The following is a 19,820-nucleotide window of genomic DNA, read 5'->3' on the forward strand; positions in this document are numbered from 1 at the left end:
CCCTGAGATTCATTTTCTTGCGGGTGTACTCAGTAAATCCATAATAGAATCAATGAAAGACAGCACCGATTTAGATGTTCAACCAGTGTACGAAAGACAAGAGCCTGCTGGTTGAGGGGTAATAATTGTTCCTGAACCTGGTAGTGTGAGTCCTGAGGTTCCTGTACCATCTTCCTGATGGCATCAGCAGGAAGAAAGCCTGATCTGCCATTTATCTGCCCAAATTTACACTTGACCTATGTATATTCTTCTGTATCTTTTGACCACTTACCTTGCTCTGCATAATTCCACCAGTTTTCACGTTGTCTGCAAGCTTACGACTCAGATCATCTGTATTTTCATTCAGATCATTAATGGTATGAACAGTGAAAGTTCCAGCACTTGATTTTTGCAGAGTGCCATGGTTGCAGACCTTCAGTCAGAAAAATACCCATCTCCTACCACCCTTGGTCTCTATGACCAAGCCAGTTTTGGATGCAAATAATCAAATCACTGTAAACACAAGATTCTACAGATGCTGGAAAGCCAGAGTCACACACACACAATTCTAAAGGCGCTCAGCTGGTAAAGTAGCATCTATGGAGAGGAGTAAAAGCCAAAGAAGAGTCTTGGCCTTTAATGTAGACTCTTTATTCCTCTCTAAAAACGCTGCCTGACCTGCTGAGTTCCTCCAGCATTTTGTGTGTTACCAAATCACTGTTCATTGAAGAAGTGCCATTTGACAGAGATACAAAGGACTAACACTTACGCATTTGACTTCTGCTTTCAGTAATTGCATGCTTTTTTATATATAAAACAAATTAAACTGAAGATGGAACGTTCAGTGAAAGGAAACTGGAGGAAAAAGTGCTTAAGAGATGGGAGCCCTGAAATGAAAGATCGTCAGTTTGTAGATGACAAAAGAGTGGAGTTACTTAATAAAGGCAATAAAATTTGAAAGCTTTTGTAATTGAACTGAGTCCCTGAGTAGAATCAATTGACCTGTATTACCATGCAATACTTTTGAGATGATAGGCATATTAATACATAAGATTCAGAGAAAGCACTCTCTGCTTTATAAAATACAATAGCTATATCCTCCCTCACCACCATTCAAGGCCCCAGACAGTCCTTCCAGGTGAGGCGACACTTCACCTGTGAGTCGGCTGGGGTGATATACTGTGTCTGGTGCTCTGGGTGCGGCCTGCTATATATTGGCGAGACCCGACACAGACTGGGAGACCGTTTCACTGAACACCTACGCTCTGTCCGCCAGAGAAAGCAGGATCTCCCAGTGGTCACACATTTTAATTCCATGTCCCATTCCCATTCTGATATCTCTAACGTCCATGAATGCCCCTCCTCCCCTTCTTACCCCATCCCTTATTTATTTATTATTTTTTCTTTTCCTTCTTTCTCTCTCTTTTTTCTCCCTCCGTCCCTCTCACTATATCTTCCTCTGGTGCTCCCCTCCCCCTTTCTTTCTCCCTAGGCCTCCTCCTTCTCCAGCCTTGTATCCCTTTTGCCAATCAACTTCCCAGCTCTTGGCTCCATCCCTCCCCCTCCTGTCTTCTCCTATCATTTCGGATCTCCCCCTCCTCCTCCCACTTTCAAACCTCTTACTATCTCTTCTTTCAGTTGGTCCTGACAAAGGGTCTTGGCCCAATACGTCAACTGTACCTCTTCCTATAGATGCTGCCTGGCCTGCTGCGTTTACCAGCATTTTGCGTGTGTAGCTATATCCCAGATATCTCTCGGTCTACCATAATATGGACCCTGCACTTTGTCTACCTGCACTGATCTTATTCTGTCTGGATAGCCTCCAACCTGACAGCGTGAATATAGATTTCTCCTTCCGGTAAAAAAAAATTCCCTCCCCCTACCTCACTTGGGAGTACCGTGTTCAGTTCTGGTCACCTCATTACAGGAAGGATGTGGATACTATAGAAAGAGTGCAGAAGAGATTTACAAGGATGTTGCCTGGATTGGAGAGCATGCCTTATGAGAATAGGTTGAGTGAATTTAACCTTTTCTACTTGGAGCGATGGAGGAGGAGAGGTGACCTGACAGAGGTGTATAAGATGATGAGAGGCATTGATCGTGTGGATAGCCAGAGGCTTTTTCCCAGGGCTGAAATAGCTAACACAAGAGGGTATAATTTTAAGGTGCTTGGAAGTAGGTACAGGGGGAATGTCAGAGGTAAGTTTTCCACACAGGATGTGGTGGGTGCGTAGAATGCTCTGCCATCCACGGTGGTAGAGGCAGATACAATAGGGTCTTTTAAACGACTCTTAGATAGGTACATGGAGCTTAGAAAAATAGAGGGCTATGCGGTAGGGAAATTCTAGGCAGTTTCTAGAGTAGGTTACATGGTCGGCACAACATTGTGGGCCAAAGGAGAGGGAGGGAACGTCGACTCAGACCTTGAGAGACCTGTGTTGGGCATTTTCATGCCTTACAAGGCACAGATTGGAAGTCTGTGTGGGGCACCACCCCTTGCACAGACTAGAGCAATGTGTGGTTAAGTGCCTTGCTCAAGGGCACAAAGACGCTGCCACAGCTGAGGCTCGAACTAGCAACCTTGAGATAACTAGACAAACGCCTTAACCACTTAGCCATGTGCCAAAAGGCCTGTAATATGCTGTAGATTTCTATGTTCTATGTTCTTCTATTCCCCACTCTGACCTCTAACCTGCCTATCACCTCCCCTGGTGCCACTCTTCCTTCCCTTTCTCCTATGGTCCACTATCCTCTCCTATTCTAATCAGATTCCTTCCTCTCCAGCCCTTCACCTGTCCCATCTGCCTGGGTTCACCTAGCACCTTCTAGCTATCCCCCTTCCCCTGCCCCCACCCTTTTTATTCTGGTGTCTTCTCCCTCCTTTTCCAGTCCTGAAGAAGGGTCTCATCCCGAAATGCTCACTATTTCCATAGATGTTACCTGACCTGCTGAGTTCCTGCAGCATTTTGTACGTAACTGTAACACTTTTTTGCTTTTTGTTTTCCTTTGTAACACCTTGATGAACTTGTATATAGAATAATGAGTCTAGATAGCATGCAGATGAAAAATTTTCACTGTATCTTGGTACATATGAAAAGAATCAACCAATTACTAATTTTCACACAGGATTCACCACCTTCATTGTGAAACGTTTCTTGTAAATTCTGAATGTTTTAAATCACAATCTTAGAATCCAAGTTCTGTTGTTAGGTCATTAAAATGAAACACACACATTGATAATACCAAACCAGGGGTATAATAGTCATAAGACAAATTCATATAAATTCCCTGTTACAACTATCTGTTTCTGGACAATGCCAGGTAAAAATAATATTAACTTATATTCTAAGCTACATCAGAAACTAAAAATGAATTAAAGCTGTGTGGAAAAATGTTCGTAGAATCTTTTATAAATAGCAAACCTGACAGCTCCTTTTATTTTGTGTGTACAGGCCATGTGGAGAAGGTGGTTGCTTCACCGGATGCACACATGCTTGCTGCCGATGATGTTATTAGCTCCTGCCTTGATTTGAGCGTGCCAAGTATCTCTTTCCGGATTAATGGTCATCCGGTGCAAGGCATGTTTGAGAACTTCAATCTGGATGGCCTCTTTTTCCCTGTGGTTAGCTTTTCGGCAGGGGTCAGGTGAGTTCTTTAAATAAGTACTTGTTTTGTCTAAATAATAAATTTATATTGTGATTTAAAAACTGCAATGGTTTTTGGAAGGTCACGTGAAATAAAAGAAACATTTTTCATGTCACAGATTGGAATGTGATTAATTTTACTGCTGAAAACTCATTTAGAATGTTTGACTATGAAATTGTCTACTTGCTTGAAAGTCACTTAGTTAGGAACATTTAGGCAGATACACTAGAGACATTTGAAAAATCTCTTAGATAGACACATGGATGACAGAAGAATAGAGAACTATGTGGGAGGGAAGGGTTAGATGATCTTGGAGTACGTTAAAAGGTCAGACCAAAGTCAAAAGGTCTGTACTGTGCTGTGATATTCCATGTTGTAAAAAAAACTCTGGTTTGAAACTGTCACCTAAACTTTTGACGATTCTGAAATAGAAAGTTATTAGATCAGATGATTGTAAGTGTGTGGGTAAAACTGTCATTTTGAGTTTAAACACAAGTCATTCTGGAAAATTAAATTTGCCCATTCGTTGCCCTGAAATTATTTTAAAATGTTATGTTTTTTGCTGAGAAATTAATTATCTGCTCTTTTTATTATTTCATGGCTGATAACTAAGATTTGTATCGTGATTCTTGAGACTTTATGGAAGCTGAAACTTGTCACCTTTGTGGCCTGAGTCATGCCTGTGTCACGTTGATGAAAATATGAAGATGTGCTTAGCCAGTGCTCTCCAGAAATGTATAGAGTAGGACTATTGTAGAATGAAATATCCCCATCCCTAAGCCTAGGAAAGTGTGCAAATGGACATGCAGAGCAGAGAAACTTGCTGGAAAAGGGATAGAGACTTCTCAGCAAGAACGTTTCACAGAAACCTGCCACCTTCTCCTGCTGTACCTGCAACCTGGGACAAAGTGATGCTGCAGCACCTAGTTCTTTTGGAGTCCGAAAGTTCAAAGTAAATTTGCTGAAATATGTGTATGTTAATATATAGTAGTGAGATTTTTTTTTGCAGCATTTACAGGGTAAAAAGAAATACAACATTTTTTTTTGAAAAACTCTTTAAATAAATAAAGACTGGCAGACAATCAATGTGCAAAAAAAGACAAGTTGTGCAAATTTTTTAAAAATCGAGTACATGAGTTGTGAAGAGTCCTTGAAAGTGAGTTTGTTGTTTGTAGAGTAGCGGTGAATGAAATTATCCATGCCAGTGCAGGAGCCTGATAGTTGTAGGCTGATAAATGTTCCTAAACCTGGTGGTGTGGGACCTCAGGGCTTCTGTACCTCCTACCTGATGGGAGTAGTGTGAAAAGGCTATGGCCTAGATGGTGGGAATCTTTGATGACGGATGCTGCTTTCTTGTGGCAGCATTCCATGTAAATGCACTCACTGGTTGAGGAGGGCTTTGGCTGTGATGGACTGGATTACATCCACCACTTTCTGCAGTGGGATTGCAGGTTTTCAGTGAACTGTGTCATTATCTTTGAACCACCGAGGCAAACTAAAGGATTCTATTGAATGAAAAGAGTTAAAAGTTGGTGAAGTGGTCATACCAGTGTATAATCCACAAATGGGCAAAAAGCAAGGGTTAAATTACCACACACAATCATGGAGTAGGTTATCGCAGGGTCTGCACTAGAGAAGCCTTATGTTCTTCAGCAGAATAGTGTCGACAATTATCACACATCTTTGCCTGTGTGGGTGCAATCCTTATAATAACCCAATGACAAACAGCCGTGGAGCTGGATGAGAAAAGGAGGAAACGAGAAAGCCCTTGCATGCAACTAAATCACTAGTACACAAATCCTACTTTCATTCCAATCAACCTCAACTTGCTTTTCTGCAGTTCCTGATCAACTTGGTCACAGAAGCCAGAAAAATAAAAGTACCAAATAAAATTTATAAAATCACAGCATTCTGCTTGGAAACATCAACTAATTCTTGTGCAAAGCCTTAGTGCCTGCATCCTATGTTACTTTGGATGCCCAAAGGATGAGCAGATTTTGCTGTTATTTTATTGCCTTTAAAAGTGAAAACTGCAAACTGCATCAGGAATTAATGTAGTAAATAATGTGCTTTTAAGTCATTTAAATGAACTATCCATCCTACAAGCCTGAGAGCAGAACAGACCATCCAGAAGGTAAGCACAATCCCTGGAAACCACCAATCTGTCAGAAAACATGTCACTAGAGTGGATTTCGGGAAAGCCTAAAGAACTGGGGCCTTGGGACCCCCCCTCCACACCCCCTCCCACTTTCCTGTCACCCTGTTGGCCAATGTGTAGCCACTGGAGAACTAGTTAGAAGACTTGAGATCAACACACGCAGAATGCTGAAGGAACTCAGCAGGTCAGGCAGCATCTATGGAAATCAACAAGGAGTTGATGTTTTAGTCCAAGACCCTACACCAGATCCTGATGAAGGGTCTTGGCCCAAAACATCAACTGTTTATTTATTTCCATAGCTAACTGCCTGATCTGCTGAGTTTCTCCAGCATTTTGCATTTTACTTATTTATTTATTGAGATAAAGTGCAGAGTTGGCCCTTCAAACCGTGTCGCCCAGTAATCCCCCGATTTAATCCTAGCCTAATCAAGGCACAATTCACAATGGCCAATTAACCTATCGACCGATACACCTTTGAACTGTGGGAAGAAACCAGAGAGCCTGGAGGAAACCCACACTGTATTGGGACGAGCGTGCAAACCTTCTCACAGACAGCGATGGGATTGTGTGTAACTCTGGATTTCCAGCATCTGGAGTTTTGTGTTTAAGACCTAAGATCAAGGTTGATTTATCTGAGGGGCATGAGGGGATGCTGTGTACTTTTTGTAGAGACATGGCTCACCCCCATCTCTCCTGACATGGTGCTCCAACCAAAGGGTGTTTTGATTCATCACGTAGACTAGATGGTAGTGTGGGTTAAACAACAGTTCATTGCTATGAGTTCTGGTGGCTTATTTCAACACAGTCTGCAACAATAAGTCTCAATAGTTGTTTCTTATTGATTTAAAATGATTTTTATATCATTGTTTGCATGCAGGGTTCGATTTTTACTGGGCGGAAGGCATGGTGAATTCAAGTTCATGCCTCCACCTGGTTATTCCCCTTGTTATGAAGCTCTACTGCCAAAGGAAAGAATGAGAATAGAGCCAATCAAAGAATATAAGCATGATTTTGATGGCATTCGAAATCTCTTGGGCCCTACACAATCATTGTCACATAGTGCATTTGCACCGTGTCCTGTGGATACAGCACAGGTAATTGTTAACTGTTTAAGTGGATTCAATTTAGTTTTGACTTTATTTGCAAATATTTACAGAGACCTATAATTCTATAGGTCTCTGATAGTTACAGACATTCAGTTACGGTATCTCCTGAATGATAGTCAATGAACCAGCTGAGGAGCCACTATGAAGGGTGTCAGCTCAGGTCATTATGGAATGCCCTCGGACTTGATATTGAGTCTGGCAACAGAATGGGAGGTCAGATGTGTGCAGCTAATGAATCGTGCAATCTGGTTTATAATAATCCTTCCACAACCATGCTTTTTGCTCTTCGATCCACAAATTGTTTTGTGCGCTGATAACTTGTTACCCAGAATCAAAATTTTTGTCAATCTGTTATAACCCCCTAGCAGCAATCTGCTGGAGGTACGTAGTGGGCCAATGCCTCACTTGAGACGGGGGAGGGGGGGCGGCGGGTGGGGAGGGATTATTGATGTTTCAGGTCTGATTATATAAGCCTGTAATCTCAGGGATTGTGGATCAACTTTATTCGCCATATACATTTACATATATTAGGAATTTGTCACGGAGTGTTGCTCAGGGCACAACACGCAACAAAATAACATTCAACAATGATAAAAGTAAAGAATTATATGAAAATTAAACTTAGATGTTCAAGTATGGATAGGAAATAAAGTGTTCATAAATAAATAAATACCAGCATGTTATTTTTCACAATAGGTCTTAAATATACTTCTTTCCTTGTTTATGGTTTAGTTTGTGGATCCCCGAGCTTATTCTTTTGTTAGCTAAGGGCCTATGGAGAAATCTGCCCAGTATTTCTATGTTTAGAGTGTTTTTAAATTTCTGTTTTGCTTTTGCCTGCTGGGTTTAGAAAGCCCATAATTATCATCTTTTGGTGTCATTTTAAGATGGTGACATGGAGTTCCCTAAATTTTTGACAGTACAGCAGATACTAAGGCATTATCATTTTAAGTGTTGATGATACTTTATATGGTGTGGATTTAGAAAGCTGATTTTTATTATCTAGATTGTTCTACCACCTCATCTGGAACGGATACGAGAGAAGTTAGCTGAAAACATCCATGAACTTTGGGCTGTAACGAAGATCGAGTTAGGTTGGACATATGGCACAGTAAGAATATCTTTTAATTACATTTCCTCATGATCTCGTTATGTAATGAAAGAAGTTAATGCTGAGTGAACTGCGGGCAATAAACATGAGGACCATTTAAATAGAGAAACTATGCTTGCAAATAATATTATAGGGGGTCACATGTTAGTGCAGGTAGTACAGAAACAGCTTCACAGTGCCAGAAGCCTAGGTTCAACCCTGACCTCCAGTGCTGTCTGTGTGATGTTTGCACGTTCTCCGTGTGACAATGTGGATTTTTTTCTGGGTTCTCCAGTTTCCTTCCACATCCCATAGACATTCAGGTTGGAAGGTTAATTGACCGCTATCATTTGACCTTTGTGTATAGGTGAGTGGTAGTCGACGGAAATGCTGGCCTATCAAAATGAGTTCGTATGACCAGTTGACAATTGCTACGGAGTCGGAGAATGCAAGGACCTGTTTCTGTGCTCTTGGACTCTATGAGGAATCATTGTGCTTTGGTTTTACCTTTAGATCCGGGATGACAACAAGAAACTGCATCCTTGTCTTGTGGCGTTTCATAGGCTACCTGAACCGGAGAGAAACTACAACTTACAGATGTCCGGTGAAACTCTGAAGTAAGTGCCATGCCATTGGAACGGTGACATTTATTACTTGCTTTACAGATAGCGAATAACACATTTTCTAAACATTTCTCCTCAGAACCCTTCTGGCTTTGGGCTGTCATGTTGGAATGGCTGATGAAAAGGCAGAAGAAAATCTAAAGAAAATCAAAATGGCTAAGTCGTATGTTCTGGACTTTTTAATTGTTGAATGTTTATAAATTAAATAGGTTGAATAAAACATGCAGCAACAAAATGTGCTCACGGTTCATCAAGGCATTAACTCCAGTATAGTAGACCTGTTTAAAATTAAATGCTTCCTTATTGCTGAGGTCCAGCTCCATTAAGGATTATTACTTGTGGAAATTTCCTCACATCACATTCAGCTATGTAACACCTGGCCCTAGCTAGCGGTTGCCTCCAGTGGGTTAGCCTTTATTATATCTAAGCTTATGATTGCACACAGATTTGGTCGCCCCACCAAAAGGATATGGAGGCTTTGGGGAGGGTGCAGAAGAGGTTTACCAGGATACTGCCTGGTTCAGAGGACATGTGCTATCACGAGAAGCTGGGTAAACTTGGGTTGTTTTCTCTGGAGTGCAGGAGGCTGAGGGGAGATCTGATAGAGGTTATGAGAAGCATAGATAAAGTGGAGAAGAGTACCTGTTTCCCAGGGTAGAAATATCTAATACCAGAGGACATGCATTGAAGGTGAGAGGGGGTAGGTTCAAGGGTATGTGAGGGGTAAGTTTTTTACTCAGAGAGTGGTGGATGCCTGATATGGTGGTCGAAGCAAAGGCATTGGAAGATTGTAAGAGACGTTTGGATAGGCACATGAATGTAAGGAAGATGGGGTATATGGACATGGTGTAGGTAGGAGGGAAACAACAGGAATTCTGCAGATGCTGGAAATTCAAGCAACACACATCAAAGTTGCTGGTGAACGCAGCAGGCCAGGCAGCATCTGTAGGAAGAGGTCTCCTGACGAAGGGTCTCGGCCTGAAACGTTGACTGCACCTCTTCCTACAGATGCTGCCTGGCCTGCTGCATTCACCAGCAACTTTGATGTGTGTTATAGGTAGGAGGGATTAGTGTTTCGGTGTTTTTGATTTACTTTTTAGCTGATTTGGCTCAACATTGTGGCTGAATGGCTTGTTCCTGTGTTGTACTGTTCTATACCCTATGTTCTTAACTACAGCCCCCATTTTATATTCTGAACAGTAGTTATTCTACCAGAGTAACTTATCACTTCTGAGTCCAACCATTAACTCATTACCAATTAATTTATGTTGTTGCTCAGTTTATTTATCCAACCCTTCCTCCTTTCATTGACTACTGTACCTGCTCATCGCCCACACACTCCTCCCACTGGGTTCCCTAACTACAGGAAAGATGTGAATAAGATTGAAAGAGTACAGGGAAATTTACAAGTATGTTGCCACGTCTGGTGAACCCGAGTTATAAGGGAAGTTTGAATAGGTTAGGACTTTATTTCTTGGAACATAGAAAATTGAGAGGAGATTTGATAGAGGTGTACAAAATTATGAGGGCTAGAGATAGGGTTTTTCCACTGAGGTTTGGTGGGAACATCACAGAGGTCATGGGTTAAGGGTGGAAGGTGAAAAGTTTAAAGGGAGCATGAAGGGAATCTTCTTCACTCAGAGGGTTGTGAGAGTGTGGAACAAACTGCCAGTACAAGTGGTGCATGTGAGCTCAACTTCAACATTTAAGAGTAGTTTGGATAGGGACATGGATGGTAGGGTTATGGAGGATATGGTCCTGGTGCGGGTCAGTGGGAGTAGGCAGTTTAAATGGGCTGAAGGGCCTGTTTCTGGGATGTGCTTTTCTATGACTATAAATATTCAAGTGAATCTTGAAGGGAAGTGTTTGGGGGAAATACTAGGGAAGAGAGGTTGTTTCTGTAGGCAGAACACATAAAAGAATCAAATAGGTTTGTACCTTGTGTTGTTCAGCTATTGTTTGTGGAAAGTTATATCTAATTGATTCTTATTACTTTCTTCCTTGCCCCTTTCAATAATCTGAATCATAATTAAATAAATTTTAATGCTTTAAAGATTATAATAAGAAGCTAACATTGTATGTGTTACTCATGAAACATGCAGTTTTAGGCTATGATTTTTTGTTAAATTTCAGATTGTCAAGTAAATAAAAAATGATCCATTATTATTACCATGGTCTAGAACAGGGGTTCCCAACCTTTTTTATGCCATGGACCCCTACCATTAAGCGAGGGAACCCCTGGTCTAGAAGATTGACCTTGTGGTGCTATTTATTTCAGTACTGCATGTTTGAAAATGGGCTGTGAATAAAATTTAAGAACAACCATCTCTGGCTTGTTTCTTATTGGAAATTCAACTGGGCACAAATCGGGACAATACAAAGTTGAGTCCCTTTTTTTTAATACTTACTGTTGCTTAGGCCTTCTACCTTATCCAAGTTAGTGACAACCCTTCTGTTACCAAATCAGTCCCTTCTTATTAATTTGAAACTTTCTGCTTCACCCCTCTCCTTGTTCAGATCATTCGAGGCTGTAACTCTCCAAACTCCCCATCCAAGTTTGACAATTGCTAAATAACTTTCTGTAGTATTTTCTCAGTCCCTTCTCTCCAGTGTGACTTGCTCAGCATTTTCTACGATTCTGTATTTTACAGCTTTATGTTCCTTTGTTCATGTTTTTTTTTTATTGCCAACTGGACCAGACTTCTGCTTGAGTTCAGTTTTTTTTTAATGTGAATTCTGATACCCTTCCATCACAGGTACCTCATGGCAAGTGGGTATAAACCTGCTCCACTTGACCTCTCTCATATAAAGCTCACTCCAGCTCAGAATACTTTAGTGGACAAACTGGCTGAAAATGGGCACAATGTCTGGGCGAGAGATCGCATCCGACAAGGGTGGACATACAGCATTTTGCAGGTAAGGAGCTAAAAAGGACCTCATTTTATATTCGGGATTTGAGAGTACATGGATAACCATTAAAAATGATTGTTTTCAATGTAGTCCAGGTGTATTCTTATATTTTAATTTTTGTACCCTCCAGGATGCCATGTATAGTTATCCTAATTGATTTTTATTTTATCATATTAATATAAATATAGAACAGTACAGCACAGGAATAGTCCCTTTGTCCACGACATCTGTGCCAAGTATAGTTCCAAATTAAATTAAATTTCTTCTTCCTGATCCACCTGCCTTCATTCTGTTCATATCCATTATCTTAAAGCTTCTAACAGCACTGTTATGTCTACTTCCCCCACTTCCCCGACTGCGTGTTAGAGGCACCTTCCACTCTGTGTACACAAAAAATAACTTGGATCAGTCAGGATAAAAGGGGAAATGTGTCTGGACATGGAGGACATAGGGAGCTCCTTAATATGTATTGTACTTAGGTATTCACCGATCAGAGGCACCTTGACGAATGTGAGGACAGCATAAAACAGCCTATGAGAACGAGGATGTGCTGGAACGTTTGAAAAACATTAGGAAAGATAAGTCCTCAGGATTGGATGGGATATACCCCATCTTACTATGGAAAGCAAGGGAAGAGATTGCTATGCCTTTGGCATTGATCTTTGCATCCTGCGTGGCCACAAAAGCAGTACTAGAAGATTGGAGGCTGGCAAATGATATTCTTTGGTTCAAGAAAAGTTATGGGGATAATAATAAGAATTATGGGACAGTGAATCATATATCATTGGTGGGTAAACTATTGGAAAGGATTTTTAGAGACAGGAATTCTAAGCATTTGGACAAGCATAGACTGTTTAGGGATAATCAGCATGGCTTTGTGAAGAGTTGGTTGTAACTCATAAGCCCCATTTGAATCCTTTGAGCAAGTGACAAAACAAATTGATGAAGGTAGAGTAGCAGATGTTCTTTACATGGATTTTACAAAGATATTTAACATGATAGTCTCATTCAGAAAGTCAGGAGGTTCGGGATCCCGGAATCTTGGTTGCTGATATTCAAAATTTGCTTGCCCACAGAGGGCAGAGGATGGTAGTAGATGGAGCATATTTTGTCTGGAGGTCCATGATTAGTAGTGTTCAGCAGGGATCTGTTCTGGGACCCCTGCTCTTCATGATTTTTAAAAACATGTCTTGGCTGAGGAAGTAGAAGGGTAGGTTAGTAAGTTTGCGGATGACATGAAGGTTGTTGGTGTTATGGATAATGTAAAAGGCTGTCGTAATTACAATGGGACATTGGTAAGATGCAGAGCTGGGCTGAGAAGTGACAGATGGAGTTCAATCCAGAAGAGTGTGAAGTGATTCACTTTGAAAGGTTGAACTTGAAGGCAGAATATAGGGTTAATAGCAGGATTCTTAGCATTATGGAGAAAACGGGGATCTTGGGGTTCACATCCATAGATCCCTCAAACTTCATAGGGTTGTTAAAAAGGTGTGTGGTATGTTGGCTTTCATTAGTCAGGGGACTGAGTCAAGAGCCATGAGGCAATGTTGCAGCTCTGTAAAACTCTGGTTAGATCATTCTTGGTGCATTGCGTTCAGTTCTGGTTACCTTGTTATAGGAAGAATGTAGAAGCTTTGGAGAGGGTGCAAAGGAGATTTACCAGGATGCTGCCTGGATTAGAGGACAGGTTTTATGTGGAAAGGTTGAGCGAGTTAGGGCTTTCCTCTTTAGAGGAAAGGAGGATGAGGACTGATTTAATAGAGAGGTATAAGATGATAAAGAGGCATTGATAGAGTGGACAGCCAGCACTTTTTACTCAGGGTAGTAATGGCTAATATGAGAGGGCATAATTGATTGGAGGAAAGTATAGGGGGAATATCAAAGTTAGGTCTTTTACGCAGATTGGTGGATGTGTAGAAAATGCTGCCAAGGTTGGTGCTAGAGGCACTGGGGACATTTACAAGATTCTTAGAAAGGTGAGTGGATGAAGGAAAAATGGAGGGCTATGCAGGAAGAAAGCATTAAATTAATCTTGGAATAGGTTAAAAGGTCAACACAATATTGTGGGCCAAAGGGCCTATAATGTTCGATGTCCTGACACAAATAACGAAGGTCCCAGCACTGATCCCTGCAGAACACCATTTTCAGGTGGCTCATCAGTGACTCGCCGTAATAAGGTTAGATGTGGTGATGTTGACCGACATTTACACCACTTTACATCCTGTACCACTTCTCGTAAAACTAAAGAAGGATTGGTCAGTCATAACTTTCGAATGATTTTTGTTAAATAACTGAACAGTCCTTTAGAAGGTCTCCAGTAGCTCAAGAATGTGGTCTTCTAAAAGGTAATTAGAATTGACTATTTAATGCAAGCCTTGCTAGCAAAACCCTCATTCCACAGGGGAATTAAAATTATGGTTGGGACATGAAGCATGTTAAGCTACTGCAGTGTTTAAGAGCCCCTCTTGTTATTTGATGCATAAATCAGTTTGAAATTTAGATATCATAGACTTCAATTTCAGAAACTTTCTTGTTATGTTTATAGGACATAATGAATAAGAGAAATCCCCGTCTTGTACCATATAATCTCCTGGATGAACGTACAAAGAAAACAAATCGAAACAGTTTGTGTGAGGCTGTCCGAACACTGATTGGTTATGGCTACAACATTGAACCACCAGATCAAGAAACCAGTATGTAACCATAAATCAGTAACAGTATGTAAACATAAAAGTTTTTCAGGACTATAGTCAATCTAGGATAAATAATGATTTGACAAGAGAAATGTACAAAATAATGTATTGAAGTATTGAAAAGGATAGCTGTGAAGGCTGTGTGTTGTAGCTGCAATGTGCAGAAGCTGATGGCAACCCGTGAGTTTGTGAGCAGCTACATCTGTTGAAATTGTTTGTGTCTTGAGGAAGTTTGTGTGTGAGATGCTAAGATAGAGTTGTATGTTTCTGTACTTGGATATATTGGTCAAGGAGGCAGCAAAATCCCTTAGGTTATGTAGTTATTTACATCTATTCTTAGATCATCTATAGGACGATGTGACTGTAAGTTAAGCAGATAATGGAAACTCTGGATGGTGTGTCAGAGAACATAAGAAATAGGAGCAGGAGTACGCTATCTGGCCCATCAAGCCTGCTCCACCATTCAATAAGATCATGGCTGATCTTCACCTACCTGCCTTTTCCCCATAACCCTTAATTCCCCAACAATACAAAAATCTATCCAACCTTATCTTAAATATATTCCACTACTTCATTAGGCAGAGAATTCCATAGTGTCACCACCCTCTGGGAAAAGCAGTCCCTCCTCATCTCTATCGTAAATCTACTCCCCCGAATCTTGAGGCTATGTCCCCTAGTTCTAGTCTCACCTATTAGTGGAAATAACTTCCTGCCTCCATCTTATTTATCTGTTTCATAATTCTATGTTTCTATAAAAATATATGTTTCTAGAGGTAGGTAGAGGTGGGAGTAAAGAAAAGACTGGTACATCTAATAATTATTTATCAATCTTAACTGGAGAAGATGCTATAAATTTAACATTGAGAAACCAAGTGCTCCAAGAAGATGTGGAACAAAATTAAAGGGACATACAGTAAGCGACAATCAATAGTTGGGATGGTGCTGGAGAAGGACTTTTAAGCCATTTAAATTAATTAATGATCCCACAAACTTAAGCCCTGACAGGCTAGCTAGGACAAACCACCCAAAAACGAGCTTGACACCTGGAAGAATATGTAGCCACCAGATGAGCCTGAAGTGTGGGTGCTTGAAACCACACACGTCCCTTCCCAGTATCCTTTTCAATCACCGGAGATCAAGACAGAGGACCTAAGAGCAAGATTGCTTTGTCTGAGGTACAGTACATGAGGGGCTCCTGTGAAGGTTGTTTCACAGAAGCATAGCTCACCTGCAACTCTCCTGCCATCATACTCCCACATGAGGTTTTTTTCGATCCACCACATGGACTAGGTGGGAGAGGCATAGAGTCTGAGAACACTATAGCACTGTAATAGGCCCTTCAGCCCATCACACGTATCCAGTACTTCCACTGGCAGCTAGTTTCACGCTCTCTCAGTGAAGAAGTTCTCTCTCATGTTCCCCTCTAAGCATTTCACCTTTCACCCTTAACCCAAGACCTCCAGTCCTAGTCTCACCCAACCTCAATGGAAAAAGCCTCAGGTTCTCAAGACTCGACAATATCCTTGTAAATTTTCTCTGTACTCTTCCAATCTTATTTTCATCTTTCTTGTATGTAGGTGACCAAAACTGGACACAGTACTCCAAATTAGGCCTCACCAACGTCTTCTACAATTTCAACATAACATCCCAACTCCTGTACTTAATACGTTGATTTATGAAGGCCAATATGCTAAAAGCTTTCTTTATGGCCCTATCTACTTGTGACACCACTTTCAATGAATTACATATCTGTATTCCCAGCTCCCTCTGTTCTACCATATTCCTCAGTACCCTACCACTACTGTGTATGACCTGGCCTGATCTACCTGTAACTCTCAGATTCAGCTAGTGGCTTAATCTAGGGGAAGACAGCCTCCAGCCCGGCCAAACTTGAGAAATCTTGTTTGGGTGGATGCTGCACAATGTGTTCCCCTGTTACAAATCAGTACCACGAAATAACAAACAGTACACAATATGCAGTTAAATGATTGTACTTTATAATTCTTACTTTGACTATAGGGTTAGTAAAGAAACAAAAAAGAAGGAGGGCCCATTCTCACGAAACAGTCCAATGTGCGACGTTGGAGCTCACGGTTTTCCCGTCTGGTCATTCTCCATTGATTTTACCCCCGGCGTCGACTCCCGACCTCATTCCTAGTCTACTCCATCCTGTAGACTACGACCTCCCCGTCCTGGCATCTTCTCTCTTCATCTTCCGCCGAACAAAAGACCACAAATACCTTCTCTCAGACCCACAAGAAAGAAATAACATGCCTCTCATTGGATGGCACACATTCCAACGCCCCTTTTAGGGAGGGAGGGGGGGAAGGAACATCGGCTCAGACTATGAGAGGCCTGCGTTGGGCATTTTCATGCCTTACAAGGCGCAGATTGGAAGTCTGTGTGGGGTGCCACTCCTCGCACAGACACTAGAGCAATGTGTGGTTAAGTGCCTTGCTCAAGGACACAAACACGCTGCCACAACTGAGGCTCGAACTAGCGACCTTCAGATCACTAGACGAACGCCGTAACCACTTGGCCCTGTTATCTCTAGTCATAACCCAAACACTGCTGCTACAGAGAAACCATTAGATTAGCAGTAAAACCTTACAGCATGTTACATGCCATTTTTCAGCCTATTTCACCAGTTGGTCCAGATCCCAATGCAAGCTTTGATAGTCTAACTCACTGTCCTCTACCGGTCTTGGTGTCAGCCATAAATTTGCTGACCAGTTTACCACAGTATCATCCAGATCTTTGATATCGATGAAAAACAACAATGGACACAGCACTGATCCCTGTGGCACACCACTAGTCACTGGCCTCCAGTCAGAGAGGCAACCACCTGCAACCACTCTCTAGCTTCTTCCACAAAGCCGATATCTTATCTAATTTACTACCTCACCTTGAATGTCAAGCAACTGAATCTTCTTGAACAACCTCCCATGTGTGAATTTATCAAGGGCCTTGCTAAAGTCCATGTAGACAACATCTGCTGCCTCACCTTCCCCAATTTTCCTGGTAACTTCCTCGAAAAGCTCTGGTTAGACACAACTTACCATGCACAAAGCCATGTTGACTATCACTAATCAGCCTCTTGTATGTCCATTCCCTTAGAATACCTTCCAATAACTTTCCCACTGCTGTTGTCAGGCTCACCAGCCTATAATTTCCTGGCTTATTCCCAGAGCCTTTCTTGAATTCAGAATAACATCAGCTATCCTCCAATCCTCTAGCAGCTCACCCGTGGCTAAAGATGTCTTAAGTATCTTTGCTAGGGGCCCCTGCAATTTCTGCACTAGCCTCACTGGGTTGGAAGGAGCACATGGTCAGGCCCTGGGGATTTATACACCCTAATATGCCTCAAGATAGAAAGAAACAACTCCCCTGTAATCTGTATATGGTCCGTGACCTTGCTGCTACATTGCCTCACATCTATAGGCTCTTGTGTCCATCTTCCGTGTAAATATAGTTGCAAAAAAGTCTGTTTAAGATCTCCCCCATTTCTTTTGGATCCACATATAGATTTCCACTCTGATCTTCCAGGGAACCAATTTTGTCTCTTGCTATCCTTTTGTTGTTAATATATCTGCAGAAACCCTTAGATTATCCTTCACATTATCTGCTAGAGCATCCATATGCCTTCTTTTAACCTCCCGAATTCCTTCTTAAGTGCCAGGAAAAAAAGACAACAGGATCTGCTTTGTGATAAAACATTGTGGTGCATAGATGTGGAGGTCTTGCCCCTGACCTTGAACATCTGGCACTAAAATGCCAACCTTTCTCCTCTGTCTTCTTGACTGTAGTCTATGTATCACCTCAGATAGACATCCAACCAGCGCTTGAGGTACTAAATGTCGTAATCAACAAGAACAAAGTCGCATACCCCATCATCTCGTGGCAGGAGACTTTAATCGGCCAGTTTGAAAAAGTCTTTGCTTATCTACTATCAACACGTCACCTGCAGCATGAGAGGGCGCAACACGTTCAACCACTGCTTCATCAAGTACACCTTCCACGCCGTTCTTTCCCTGCACTTTGGTAAATCAGACGACACGGTTGTGCGTCTTCTGCCTATGTACAGACCAAGACTCAACAGCACAGCGCCAGTGAAGAGGGCTGTGAAGAGGTGGAGGTGTGAGCTTGGGATTGCTTTGAGTCGGTGGACTAAGCTACGTTCAAAGATTTGTCAGCACCTCAGTGAATTTGCCACAGTTAGTTTTGGTATGAATCAACTTCTCCCTCTGAGGTTACCTGGATCTGATTCCTTTTGCCTGTTGCCACAGCAGGTATGATTTCTCTTGCTCTTCTGTCTGCTCTGAGCCATCTGCACAACGGGAACACTAATGTCAGGTTGTTATTCGTTATCTACGACTCAGCGTTCAACACAGTCATCTCACCAAGCTTATCAATCTTCATGACTTGAAGCTTTGCACCTCCTCTGCAACTGGATCCTCATCAGCAGACCCCAATCGTTGAGGATTCATAACAACATCTCCTCTTTGCTGACCATCAACACTGGCACACTTCAAGGCTGCGTGTTTAGACCCCTGTTCTAATCCCTATATGCACATTACTGTATCACTCCAATGCTATACACAAATTTACCACTGACACTGCTGTTATTTGGATGAACCACAGATGGCATGATTCTGAAAAATGACTAAATAAAATCAACTGAAATTCCTCAGTTGCAGGACAGTTCCAGCAAATGGGAAAGTAGTAACTGTAACTCAATGTCAGGAAAGGAGGGAGAGGCAAAAAGGAATGATAAACCAATTAACCAGATGTCAGTTGGCAAGCTACTGGAATCCATTATGAAAGATATAACAACATTACTTAGTGGATCACGATTCGCTTAGACAGTGTCAAAATGGTTTATGGAAGGATTTGTGTTGGACACATTTTCTTGGTGAAAACATATTTAAGAATTTATTCCACAAAGCTTGTTACATAAAGTTAAGAGCTGACAGGTTTGTGGTAGATGAAGGTATTATCTGTGTAGATATTGCCAGGTAGGAAAAAGGGTGGTTAATTTTCTGGTTGGTAGGTTGCACTGTAGATAGTGAATGTAGATAGACGTAATTCAGGGCCCAATACTTAGCATTAATGTGGGCTACATTAATTATCGGTATTGGGCCCTGAATTATGTCTATATTCATGGCCTTTGATATTGTGATGTTTGCCGAGCTTGGCAATTAGCTTGCAGGCGTTTCATTATCAATCGAAGTGACACCATCAGTGCGCAGTTGTAGGTGTTTCTCACTGGGAGCGCTCACATTTATATAGCCCATCAGTTCACTTACCTTGATCCTGATTGGCCACCCTCTCACTTGACCTTTGCAATCTATTGGCTCGTGTTTTTGTGGCTCTTAGGACTTTGTAGATGGCATCTATTTGTACATGTCTGTTTACAGAGTTATCAGAAGAGAACCACACTACTAAAGATTCTCGTGCCTGTTTCATGTTTGCTTGCGCCAGAACCTCTGTGGTGTCCCAGTTACAGTGGTGACCTTCTCGGTCTTTGTGTACTGAGATCAGAGACAGTAGATCATGTCTCTGTACTGCCAGTTTGTGTTCCTGTAAACAAGTTGAGAGCTTATGTCCTGTCTGGCC

The 19,820-nt window shown here is 41.7% G+C and overlaps 1 protein-coding gene across 8 annotated transcripts in view; it reads left to right on the forward strand.

Moving 5' to 3' along the window:
- The window catches only part of LOC134352669 (ryanodine receptor 1-like), a 581,514-nt gene that overhangs the window by 142,831 nt on the left and 418,863 nt on the right, over window positions 1-19,820 (forward strand). For all 8 annotated transcript variants that reach the window (XM_063060038.1, XM_063060039.1, XM_063060041.1 and 5 more), the window contains 7 exons: window positions 3,432-3,624; window positions 6,660-6,876; window positions 7,895-7,999; window positions 8,492-8,595; window positions 8,681-8,764; window positions 11,358-11,517; window positions 14,057-14,204. In XM_063060038.1, the coding sequence (XP_062916108.1) occupies window positions 3,432-3,624; window positions 6,660-6,876; window positions 7,895-7,999; window positions 8,492-8,595; window positions 8,681-8,764; window positions 11,358-11,517; window positions 14,057-14,204 (1,011 nt within the window). The remainder of the gene's footprint in view (window positions 1-3,431; window positions 3,625-6,659; window positions 6,877-7,894; window positions 8,000-8,491; window positions 8,596-8,680; window positions 8,765-11,357; window positions 11,518-14,056; window positions 14,205-19,820) is intronic.

The sequence above is a fragment of the Mobula hypostoma genome, chromosome 10 (assembly GCF_963921235.1).
Source record: "Mobula hypostoma chromosome 10, sMobHyp1.1, whole genome shotgun sequence".
Taxonomy (NCBI): domain Eukaryota; kingdom Metazoa; phylum Chordata; class Chondrichthyes; order Myliobatiformes; family Myliobatidae; genus Mobula; species Mobula hypostoma.